Genomic DNA, 12,842 nt, shown 5'->3' with positions numbered 1-12,842 from the left:
CGTCTTCTGCATAGCTACGGGAATAATAAACGGCATTATGCAGCTGTGTAAGCAGTAGATGCACAGTGCGACTGCCAGGCATTTTGACTGCTACTTTGTAATTCATACAACTAGCGCGATACTAATAAGGAGAACTGAATTGTATCGACGCAACAATGTGTCTCAACTACAAACGCTATACTAAAATACAACAATAAATTCTGAGAATAATTAGGGATCATCTGTAAATACCGATATTTATTTAGAAACGAAAACTAGTCGGTTCTCTTCAACCCCCCTCCCCCCCCCCCCCCCCTCCCTCAGAAATAAACACGTACAAACGATACATAGTATCGGTATTTAGTCTTTTCTTTTCTGGACGTGCCCACACATACAATCTGTGCATCGATATTTTTTTTCGAGAAACGAACAAGCGCTCAACCCCCTCCCCCCCTAAACGACTACCGTATTTTCCGGAGTATAGTGCGCACTTTAGATGTGCTATTTTAGGCCATAAATCGCAGGTGCGCACTATGCTCCGAATATGAAATGCATGTACTTCAATGAAGATTGAAGGGCGCACCCCCAATGAAGATTGGGGGTGCGCGTTATACAAAGGTGCGCACTATACTCCGACAAATACGGTAGTTTTCGTTTCTGAATAAATATTTATATTTACGGATGGCCCCTTACGCAATTCGAAGATGTCAAGGCACATACATGAAAGCCAACTAATAACACAAATCCATGAACCACGACAAGATTACATAGCTGCATCAGTTCACATTGTGGCGAACGTCTTCAGCACAGATTGTGTACTTTTTTTGTGCGGCTCATGGCTTGAACTTATGTTCATGACTGGAGTGTTTTTCATGGACATGCTATCAATAATCATGGGTTCATGTCATGCCGTGTGTGCGTGTATGTGTGTGTGTGGTGTGTGTGTGTGTATGTGTGTGTGTGTGTGTGTGTGTGTGTGTTTCCCATTTTCTTCTGCTTTGAAGACGCCGCACCAAAGTCTGGCCCTAAGCAGGACCACTATGTGTTCCTGCACACGAAGACTATGGAGGCCTGCCAGATGAGTATCGGTGATAACGTACTGCTCACTGGCACCGACCAGGTAGGTCACATAGCACCGGTGCATGCAATAACTGCCACTGCCTAATGTTTGCGACTTATTCGTGTTTGCTAGTTTTGCGAGAAGAGAATACCGCGGGTATTAACCCTTTGCACGCCAGCGTCGCGTATACGCGACGCTCAGGATGTACCCTGGGTGGCCAGCGTCGAGTATACGCGACGCACCCAAAGTGTACAGTGTACACTACGACCCATCACGGCATATAGACGAGTGTTCAAACTATCGTAACTCACTCAAACGGCAAGGGATTCTCACAAATGATGCATCGTTGGAAAGATATTGGACTCAGCTTTCCACTGATGTAATGATCTTCGCGATAGCCCAATGTATGACTGAGCGCCGACGATGTGAATAGCTGGCAATTTTAAATATTACCTGCCGGCGATTAACTCAAACTTTTTGCTCGTCACTACGTGCATGCTGGGGATTTCTCTTGAGAGCAATGCATGCGTATTGCGTATCAAAAGAAGCGCTTGAATCTCAGCTTTCCTTTGCAGTTGGAATCGTGAAAATACTTTCAGAGTGAGTAAGGAGACGATAGAAAATGCGAGATGTTGTTGTTTTGCAATTTTCAGGCATGGTAGGGGGACTTGGAGAGAATATAGCAGTCTTCCTGGCGTGTCTTTTGAGCTGGAAACTATCGTGGTGTCTTCGTCAGATCCACATCTTTCCAACAAGCCATAGATCGTGGAAATCTGTCAATGTGAAGTGACAATAAAATAAATTTAGTTCTGAACCTGAGCATGTAGGTGAGTGCATTGTGAGTTTGCGTTCACCATGACGTGCCCAGCACCCCCGATCAAGACGTGGCAGGGAAAGGGTTAACCATCGTGCCATCAAACTTCAACAGTGGGTGCATGTGTGTAGCCGCAGTGTTTTGCGAAAATTTGCCATCGTAAACTCACTGCTTCTGAGAAATCGCGAAAATTTAGTGACGCAAATATTGGGCGGCTGAAAGTAACTACCAGCGCGGACATTGAAATCCGTTGAGAAGTCGCGCTCCCATGGGGCGCTAGCCTTGCTGGCACGAGCACTGCTGGTCCATGCTTACAGTATGTGCATGAATGCTAAAAGCAGTAAAGGGGGGGGGGGGGGGGGTCATCCCATCGGAGTTCTATTCCCACGACAGTACCACTGCACTAGTTTAAATCTCATCCTGAGTACCAGCCTTCAGGGCTGGCGGTGCCCTGGGCTATTTATGATCTCACCGTTGTACTCGTATTTGTGCATGTGTATGCTCCTAAGTATTCACGCTGATTTCAAAGCATCAGCGGCAGTGCACTGCCAGGGCGCTAAATAACGGCATGCACTTTGGGTCGGATTTCGCCGCCCAGCTGTACAAGGACAGAATTCGCCAACCTTGGCTTTTCCAATGTAGCGCTGTCCTGATGTTCAGTCCTTGGCTTGAGAAATTGGACGTCATGGGTGTACCGTAAAGTGCCGCTGATCCGGCACCCATGCCATCCATATCTCTCTCTCTCTCTCTCTCTCTCTCTCTCTCTCTCTCTCTCTCTCTCTCTCTCTCTCTCTCTCTCTCTCTCTCTCTCTCTCTCTCTCTCTCTCTCTCTCTCTCTCTCTCTCTCTCTCTCTCTCTCCTCTCTCCCTCCCTCTAGTATTTACATGGTCTTTTCTGGACTTTGTTTTGCCATGCCCATACAGAAAGTTGTCTGCACGGCTTGGCCAAGCTCCACTCTTCGTCTCGCCGGTATGTCTACCCCTGCTGTGGCTGTTCAGATTTCAAGCGTTAGAACATCGGCAACGCCTTTGGTAGTGGAGCGTTCTTGCATCTTTACATGAATAAGATAACACGGGTATGTATACTTGTTGACTGAATAGCAATAGAGTGGTTGTCAGTTGACAAACCCCCTTTTATTTACAATGCAGTAGCGTGATGTCCACCACCTTCTGAGTGTCCTTGTTGTGCTGGAGGAAAAGACAGACGGATCATGGTATCAGGGTATACTTGAGTAAAGTTCAGACAGTGCATAGATAGAATGCTGAGACAGGGTGCGAGGTGTGCCGTAGCTGAAAATGCCCAGGAACGGAATGCAAACATGCAGCCCGGAGAGAATGCCATGGGGTTGGGTCTGCTTGTTTGTTTGTTTTTTTTGTGTTTTTTTGGTGGACTTGATTATGTTTTGTTTGGCCAGTAACTCTGATCTCCACTCATGAGCCCTAACACGATCGAGAAGCCAGCAATTACATTTTTGACCCTTATCCTGCGTGCTTAGAGGAGGTGCGTTATTGGCATGCAAGAGTTCCCAGCAGGTATCTGTGTGCTGCAGGCGGATCAGGTAAATCTCTTTTTGGTTTGCTGCTTTTGTGTTTTCCGCAGATGTGTCCGTATGGAGTCCGTCCATGAGAAGTTTATCGGTAAGTTACATGTAGTTCAATGTCGCCGTACGCCCAGTGCTGTCTCACGGTATGCACATACAGTCCAGTACAGGTGGAATCCTGAGAATTCGAATACTGTAAAACATGTAATTTTAGGTGTATTCAAATTTCGGTGTCAGGGACCTGCCAGGTTTCAGGTGTAATTTAGAATTAGGTGACCAGCATTCCCTGCACATACAGTGCATACTCTGGTGCCTTGGTTGACGGTTCTTGAATGGCCTTGCGAATGCTCGTCGCTTTCGTGGTGGACGATGATGGCCCGTTGGAGAAGAACTCCTTCAGGGCACGCCACTGGTCAAGAACGCGGCTGATCGATTGCTCAAGAGCGAGCCAACGAGTTGTTGCCGGCTTCACCATCTAGTGTTGCGGTAAGCCAAGGTTCTTCTGCACATCCTCCAATGCTGCACACCGTCTGGGGCTATGCTCAAAATGATATGCTATGCCCACCAGCAGTGGCTGCATCTCCTCATCATAAGATGTCGCCGCATTACTGGCACACAACGCCAACACATGGAATGGGCAGTACATTGCATATGCTGATGGCTGCTCAGCAAGGACACGTGTCAGGACGGAGTTTTTGCTGCCTCTCATGACGTTAGCCCCGTCGCTGCAGAAGCACAACACGTCCCACGGTATGGCATCTTCCGTAAAGGCCTCAGCTAGCGCACTGAAGATATTGTCGGCATCCGGGGCGCTGACCGTCTTGGTTACATAGTGGTACGTTTTCGTCTCGTTGCGGCAAATACGGACAGCGAATGCCACTTGCTCCATCACGGATATGTCAGCAGACTCGTCAACCAGAATGAAGAATGGCTTTTCCTTCATCCAAGTAACAAGCTGGCTGTGGTAGGTATTGGCAATCACCTCGACTGCTGCACTAGTCTTTGTGCGGGCAGCTTTCATACGCTGTGCAATAGCCGAATCTGGGCATACCTTTCCGAACAGTTGACTCAAATGGTCAGCCGTCGTGAAAGAAGTCTGTGTTCCGCAATGAAAAAGGCCATTGACAGCTCACCGTCAGTCACCGCTTGCGACATAGCAGAGGCCTGCGACACTGTAGCAGAAAGACTGGGTTGTGTCTTTGCAGACTCCGCTCGCTTCTGATGAGCCACCGATTTTCCATGGCACTCCAAGTCATATGCTCCTCCATTCCCAAACTCCAAGTCCTTCTGGCATATTTTGCAGAAGGCTTTTCCATCCGCGCGTTTTGATTTGGTCAGCCAATCTTTCAGGACAGGGTTCTCCTCCCAGGCAGCTTGATAGCTCACACAACCCTGTTTCTTTTTGCCAGCGGGTACAGCAGCCACAGACTGTGTTTCAACTGCTTCAGTTTCACTTGAATCCGAGTCAGACGACGAATCAGACACTGCAATCCTTCTCTTCGTAGCTGCGGGTGGACGAGGTACGGAACCATCATCAGAGCAAACGGAAAGATCGTCGTCACACACCAGAAACGGTTCCTCCGCACGACTCTCATCCAAAGACGATGTTTTGTCCTCGAACCATGGCCTTCGCGGCGGCGTTTAAGGCGGCGAATCCGACACTATCAGCTGGAAATCCTCGGAGTCTGAGTGATAGTCTAACGACATTGTGAACGATGAAAAATTAGTTGAACTAACTACCACTTCAACTACCACCAGAAGTCGAGAAGAAGATCAACCGTCCTACTCCCCATGCGCCTGCATGCGCGTGCAGAGGTCGTTGGTCCAAGTACAGTCATGTAAGTGTTGACACGACGGATCGGATGTCACGCCAGGATTCAGGAACAGGGCATGAACCCTGTGAACGGCATGCAGCGCAGCGCAACGCAATGCTGAAACGGTTGAATCAATCATCGCTGCGTCAATGATCGTTGATCCAGTGGCATTGGCAGTACATGTACTGCAGTTGCAAAGCTGCCTAGCGCCTGTAGCAACCGCCGTTGCTACAGCTCATCCCGTACACCGTACATACTCCAAGTGCTTGCAAGCACGCGTGCATTTTACAGCTACATGTACATGTACAATGACCGGCCAAACGCGACCTGGAAGCGCCGAATTAATGGCCAACTGGACTAAAAAGCGCTCAAAATAAAATAATCGGTTGTCTCTCTTTGGAAACAAAGTCGGTCGGTTTGTCCGACAGGCGATCAAAAATCGGACGATTTCCGAAAAATCGGAGCAAGTGGCAGCCCTGTGGTAATTCGAAGTTTAGCAAAGTGTAATTCGAAGTTCACTGTACACTGTACTGGTCAGTTCAGTATGCATGAGCAGGCTGTGCCGGTCAGTTCAGTATCCGTGAAATCTGTGTCCAAGGTCCATAGCGCAACTCTGCGTGACCATGAGAGCATTTTGACATAAGTACCTATTGTGCTATGGGTTCATGTTTGGATAATTCGAATGTCCGGATAATTAGAAGTGTTTTCCTAGCATTTTGAGGTTCGAATTATCAGGATTCCACCTGTATACTTGATTGGCTGCAGTCAAGTGTGTATATTAGTATTAACAAGAGTACATAACCCCCAAGAGTGTGCAACTCCAGCTAGCTATATTATAGCTATGGGGTCTGCGACGGCAGAACTTCACGTCACGTGATGAACCCGTACACATTATTAATTTTGCACTCTGTGCATGATAGATACAGGGTTGTACGCAACCCAGCTTTGGGTACAACTCTCTTGGGGTCACTTTGCACTGTTTGCCAGCATAACCTTTTGAACCATGTCAGGTGATGTGAAGTTCTGCCGTCGCAGCACAGCATAGAGGTTGTGCAGGCAGTTGCACACTCTTGGGGGTTATGTACTCTTGGTATTAGGCTGCGGGTATACTCCCGGGGGGGGGGGGGGGGGTCTGGGATAGGCTATGTTTTATACCAGTAGTAGGTGCTTTTTTTGGAACAGACAAGACCACACAGCGTTTGAAAACACCGTCATGGGTAGTTCACCAGCAACAGTCCACAAGACGTTCGTGCTGGTGTTTGCAAGCGTCGTGCGGTCTCTCGTCTGGTCGAAAGAAAGAAAAAAAGGAAAAAAAAACTTCTACCACTAGTTGACTGGACAGACCAAATGAAGATGGCATCATCCAATTGCGTTTTATACGCCTGTGACAGTGGTAAAGTGTGCTAAATTATTGATACATGTACTTGGGACAAGTAGTCACTTTGAACATCAGGTGCACAATGGCGTTGACAGCTGTCGTCTCTCCACAACTCATTGCGCTGTCTCGGTGTGTTCTGTTTTTCCAGCTCTCTGCCCAAGACATGGTCACTGTCAGTAAAGTGACTGGTGAAGTTCCGCTTGCGCACTCAGTCACGCTCAAGAGCAGGTAAAGCAGGTTGTGTGTGTGTGTGTGTGTGTGTGTGTGTGTGTGTGTGTGCGTGTGTGCGTGTGCGTGCGTGTGTGTGTGTGTGAAGTAGGGATTCACTTGGCAGAAAAAGCCACTTCAAGTAAAGTTACGCTCACTGATATCCGACCCAAAGTGCGAAACTGGCGCACTCAACTTGCACGGCCCTTGACGCCCTGGAAGTGGCATGAATGCGGCTGGACGTACACATGTACAAATACAATGATGTAATCGGAACGTGTCCAGGGACCAGGGCGCCAGGTTTGCACTTTGGGTCGGATTTCAGTGAGCACAACTCTAGCTGTGTGGTGTAGACCAAGCTGAATAAGTGGCGGTCAATTCTTCAGCCTTGCAAGCTGTTGAGTGGTGCGATCCCAGAACAGGTTCTTATCCCTTCTACTCGAACACTCAGTCTCAAGCAGGGAGTAGAGTGAACATTTTGAGCTGGGAACGAGCTCAGAAACAAAGGTTGAAACTTTGCAAACTTGGACGCGAAGTTGTAGTGATTTGCGGAAGAAACTTTCTCTTTCCTCAGTATGCACTTCAGTAAGGGGAGTAGTAAAATATTTTACAACTTCGCGTCCAAGTTTGCGAAGTTTTGACTTTTTGTTTCTGATCTTGCTCCCAGACTCAAATTTTCGTTCGAACTTTCACATTGCTAAACGCTCCTTTGAGGGACGCTTAGCAACATGGAAGTTCGAACTTGGGCGGGGGGTGATGCGAAAATATATTTTCACCACTCCAGCACCACCGGATGGACTCCAAGTCCAAGTTCAGTATTCTTTCAACCTTCACTGATGAGATCTGTATAATCAAGCACAGCTGTAAGGAGGATGTGGTCATGCTCTTTAATATCTACAACAGCAGAGTGTGCTTGTGCCCACTGAAGTACACGCGCTGATGAAGTTCCGGGTGGCACACACGGCTGATCGTTCCATCGATAAAGCCCCACACGGGTAGATCAACTCTTTTGCAGAGATCCACGATGGCAATAGCGTAGGAAGCTACCCTTGCCTGTGTGAAGTACGGCTGCGTGACATGTGTCGTCGTGCAGTTGCCCCCATCGCTTCCACAACCAGCACAGCGTCGCGTTAAACGTGATGCCGAGCAATCATGTGCTCTCCCGAATTCCGGGGCTGCGCCTCGCAGTCGGTTGCGGCAGCAAAGCCGGCGCTGCACACAAGCAGTAGTCTCTACAATTCTAATCCAGCGCGCTACTTTCTTCTTTGCCGTGAAGGATTTCCTCACCGGTGGTACAGTACCGGTACATGAACAAACGTCACGTGGAAACTCACTACCTCTTCGCCCACTTCTCCCTGTTCACGTGCTGGTCTATACACTTCAGCACGCGATCCCGAACGGCCTTCTTCGACATCGACCCGAATTTGCTAGGATTGAAGTGGCACAGCTCCTCCGCCACAGTCTCGAAAGCGAAGCAGCCACGCTTGAACGGGGCATCATGCGCACAGAGCTGGCGCAGCATGCCGAGATCCATGTGAAGGTTGAACCTCACCACTGGAGCCACTTGGCACGACGGTGTTGTGGGACTTGGCGCCGGTGTATTACTTACAAGAAACGAGCAGAGATGCTGCCAACCCTGGTGTCGGTGAAGACATCGCAGGCTCGACAGCCCTTTCCATTACAACGGCTGATGAAGTTGGGGTCCTTGGGGAAGCCATTACGACGAGCATAGGAATGTTTGGGCATGCACTTCATACTCTGGAAAATCGCGTTCTGTGATCTGCGGTTCCCTCAGTACCAGTGATTTTGTCCTTGTGTGGTGTTGGCTGCAGTGTTGCTCTTCCGCCATCCTTCAACGATGTTTTCAAGCGGTACCTGATACGTGTTCTCGGTAAGCGATGCAGTGCACTCGTGTGCCGTGTGTGTGTGTGTGTGTGTGTGTGTGTGTGTGTGTGTGTGTGCGCGCGCGCGCGTGCATGTGTGCGCGTGCATGCATGTGCGTGCGTGTGTGCGTGGTGTAGACCAGGCTAAAATTGGTGGTGGTCAATTCATCAGCCTTGCAAGCTGTTGAATGGTGTAATCCCAGCACAAGTTGCGCTATCATCGCTTCCGCGATGGGCATGTCTGAGTCCGAGTCTGAGTCTGAGTGTGTGTGTGTGTGTGTGTGTGTACGGGTTAGTTTGTACATGACGTTGGTCTTGGTTGTGCTGGTTCTGTAGTGATATGGCTTGGCTTGCGTATTCAGTATGATCGTGTACATGTATGTCTGGATGAGAATCTTCTCTTTGCTAGCAGTACGGAGGGTACGTGATGCTGGTCTGTGTTCATGTATCCCTATACTGCATAGGCCACGCTTACTAATCCTGCGGATATGTGTGAATAAGCGTGACCGATTAGTGCCCCAGGGGCACTAATCTTGGGAAAAGAAAAAAAGGACCGAGGAACTACAAGTTACGCTATAATAATGTCCACTAACACTACCAGTTACTAAACAATCAGCTCATGCGATAACAGTCGGTCAGTGTCGTGCAATGTTATCGCATGAGCTGATTGTTTAGTGACTGGTGGTGTTAGTGGACATTATAGCGTAACTTGTAGTTCCTCGGTCCTTTTTTCTTTTCTATAATTTTATCCTTGGCTCCCCATCCGAGCCTATTCTTTTGAAGTTCATCACAGATGGGGCACTGTTCAAGAGAGGGTACTATTTTTCAATGCTGGTACATTTACGTCCTTCACCATAAAAATAAGAAAAACACGGTCTAAAGTTTACTATAAACTATCATGGCTCAACAGAAACTGCAAGAAGAATTGCGATTTTGGTCCCGAATCCACCAAGGTTATTGCATGGACAAGAACATTAGTAAAACAACACCAAACTTGCACATCCGCTTGACTACAAGCCCGGGGGAGGGGGCACTATTCAAAAGAGGGCTTTATTTTTCCGTTGGCTCTTAGAGACAGGGGCACTATTCGATAGAGGGTGCTAATAGCGCGAGTACGGTATGTGTCTCTCTTTGAGAGAGAGGGCTCTAATCGCGTGACTACGGTATTGTCTGCGTGTTTCTGTGCAGATCGCCGTATGTTCTTCCTGTCTAACTGCATTGAGGTGAGCTACTGCGGTGAGAACGCTGCCTTCACGGTGTCCGACTGCACTCTAGCGACCGCTGCTGCCATCGCTGCTCCGACCTCCGCTCCCGCGACGCCCGGAGTGCCATCGGCTTACGCGTCGTTTGACAGGTCTGCGACTCGCTCAGTCTCGACCACGCCCATCTCCATGGCAACGCAGCACTCAACCCCCGTATCCATGCCAGCGCAGCACTCAACGCCAGTGGCACGCCAGCCAACGTCCTCCGTCCTCTCATCGTCATCGTCGTCGTCGTCGGCATTGTCCGAGAAACCAGCGGCGGACTCCTCGTCCTTGGCGATGGGTCTCAGCTCCATGTCTCTGCAGGATTCTCCCGTGCAGGCGAGTGCAGGACTCGCATCCACGCCGTTCCACCCAGGCGGTCCACCGGCGCAGCTTGCAGGGGCTTCCCCGTTTGTCTGGAGCGCCACTGAGACGTCACTTGTGCTTGACGCGCCGGGACAGGTTAGAAAGGTAAGGGACTGTCCGTAAATATCGATATTTTTTTTCAAACAGTAGTTTGGAGGCGGTGGGAAAACAGTTTCGTAATAAGTATTCGCATGCAACGACGCAAATCCACACAATTCAGTAGACACTTCTTTTCTATCAAACGTTTTCTTTCCCTTCTCTTCAGGATAGTACAGGGAATGTTGGAAATTTGGAAAAACACATAACTATATAGAAAAATAGAGAAAAAGTCAACACTTCAACATAGGCGATAAAATGACTAAAGTGTGAAAAAAAAAACTCGAAAACAAAAGCAGCAAGTTGTAGACAAACACGTTGAACACATCAAGAAGCACTTGTCACACTTTCACGAGGTGTGACACCAAACAACTGCAACGATAACACATTCTCCTTCTGTACACATAGTTCTGGATCTAGTTTACGAATATACAGAGCTTCTAACACAGCAAGATGTAACTTAGACCTTCCACGAGTTAAAACCGAAAAGACATCATCACTATACAACTCACGACAATTAGCACTTCCCGACAAATGACGCTTGATGGACGATGTCCGATCATTTAGCTCTGTCACCTTCGACGTTTGCCGTTGTTCTCTTCCGTTGGGCTTGTTGACACCTCCAACGTCCTTTGAATTCATGGTCGTTTTCGTTTGACTCCTCGGTCTTCCTCGTTTCCTCTTGTTGATCGTTGTTGTCACTTCCAGTACCGACATATTCAAATCTCCAGTACTTCGTCTCTTCACCTTGCTTCTGGTAACTCTTCCGGTGTCCGTGAGCTCCGGTGTCACATTGGGCGGTTTTCGGGATGGTCTTCCTCGCTTCCTCACGCTAGTCTGAGATGGGCCAAGCTCCCCGCCCGTCGAGGCGGAGGCGCGCATGCGTACATCTACACTGGACGCAGACAAAGGCGTTCCAGTATCGGACTGCACAGCACATTTTGGAGGACGGCCACGACGAGGACGAGTACCACGAGCGTCAACAGGGACAAGACCTAACGGCACTTGTTGATGGATGCGTGCGCCCAGGTGTTGAAGGGTGTGTTTGTCTACAACTTGTCTACAACTTGCTGCTTTTGTTTTCGAGTTTTTTTTTCACACTTTAGTCATTTTATCGCCTATGTTGAAGTGTTGACTTTTTCTCTATTTTTCTATATAGTTATGTGTTTTTCCAAATTTCCAACATTCCCTGTACTATCCTGAAGAGAAGGGAAAGAAAACGTTTGATAGAAAAGAAGTGTCTACTGAATTGTGTGGATTTGCGTCGTTGCATGCGAATATTTTTTTTCAAGACGATATTTGTTCATTATGTCCCCGGACCCCCTCCCCCGCCCCCTCCCGTCAAAACGAACACACACACGTTTATGCAGGGTATCGGTATTTTTTAATGAAGTGTAATCTCCTCGTGAAACATGACCAACAGGAACTCCAAATTCACCATACACCTTGCCATGGCTGTATTCTTGGAGTTGACTGTCACTTTCTGTAGGTCATCAACTACATGTTTGCACAGTGCCCGCCCAAATTTAGAGATCGATATTTTTTTCAGAAGGATGAGATGAACAGGGACCAACCCCCACCCCCACCCCCCACCCCCAAACGAACGAATATCTTCTCTAAAAAATATTGATATTTGTGGACGACCTTAAAGTAAGGCTATGTAAAAATCGATTGTTTATCGTCAGCGCCCGGCCCGAATTTTCGCCCTCCCGTCCAATTTATTTTATTTCCTAGTTACGGTAAATATACTGTATGCACTGCGATCTACGCCTATACGGCCGCAAATCAGCGTGGCTGTAGGTCTTGGAAGGCCAAGTCCGCAGATTGAACCATACATGTGGATGCTATGGGCTTGAAAAGTGAAGGAGATTATCAGCTGCCTGGTTTTCTACATCATTGATTGGTGGGGGTGGGGGGTGTAGAGTATTGCTGGCTGTGGCTTGCAGGAAAGTTCCCTTCTTTGAGTTCTGCTGCTAACTGGTGGTTTTCTTGCTCGGCCGTTTCTCTCACCTCTTCATTAGCTGTGTATGCTGGCTACATGTTCTAAAGGCATGGCGCGCATCGTCTTCAGAGAAGCTACTGGTGCTGCGGACATCGAAATCCGCTGACAAGTCAAGCGGCCGCCGGGGGCGCTGGCCTTGCAGTTGTGGCCACTACTGCATGCATGCTGCTCCATTGTCACAGTGTTGCAGTGGGTGTAGTACGCGCTAAGTAAGCAAGGGTGCCGGCCTCACTCATTCCACTGGATTTCTATGTCCACACCCAGTCCTAGTGCGTCGTCATTTTTTTATCCCGAAGCACTGATCACATTTTTTTACCTGTGGTTTCTTAAATGCTCTGTATTCTTCATGCAGGGTATGCCGAAGCAGCTAGCATTGGATGTTACGTTTGCGGACATTGGTGGCCTGAAGCAGCAAATCGAAGAGCTGACTGATGCTTTCGTACCGCCAATGTCGACGGA

General features: G+C 48.5%; 1 protein-coding gene across 1 annotated transcript in view; it reads left to right on the top strand.

The window, feature by feature from the left end:
* The window catches only part of LOC135819760 (uncharacterized), a 42,698-nt gene that overhangs the window by 9,170 nt on the left and 20,686 nt on the right, over positions 1-12,842 (top strand). The window contains exons 2-7 of the mRNA XM_065333022.1: positions 984-1,099; positions 2,777-2,822; positions 3,453-3,490; positions 6,734-6,813; positions 8,625-8,683; positions 9,864-10,390. Coding sequence (XP_065189094.1) covers positions 984-1,099; positions 2,777-2,822; positions 3,453-3,490; positions 6,734-6,813; positions 8,625-8,683; positions 9,864-10,390 — 866 coding nt within the window. The remainder of the gene's footprint in view (positions 1-983; positions 1,100-2,776; positions 2,823-3,452; positions 3,491-6,733; positions 6,814-8,624; positions 8,684-9,863; positions 10,391-12,842) is intronic.

The sequence above is a fragment of the Sycon ciliatum genome, chromosome 6 (genome assembly GCF_964019385.1).
Source record: "Sycon ciliatum chromosome 6, ocSycCili1.1, whole genome shotgun sequence".
Lineage (NCBI taxonomy): Eukaryota > Metazoa > Porifera > Calcarea > Leucosolenida > Sycettidae > Sycon > Sycon ciliatum.
The sequence above is the reverse complement of the archived record's forward strand: the minus strand, read 5'-3'. Positions and strand labels throughout refer to the sequence as shown.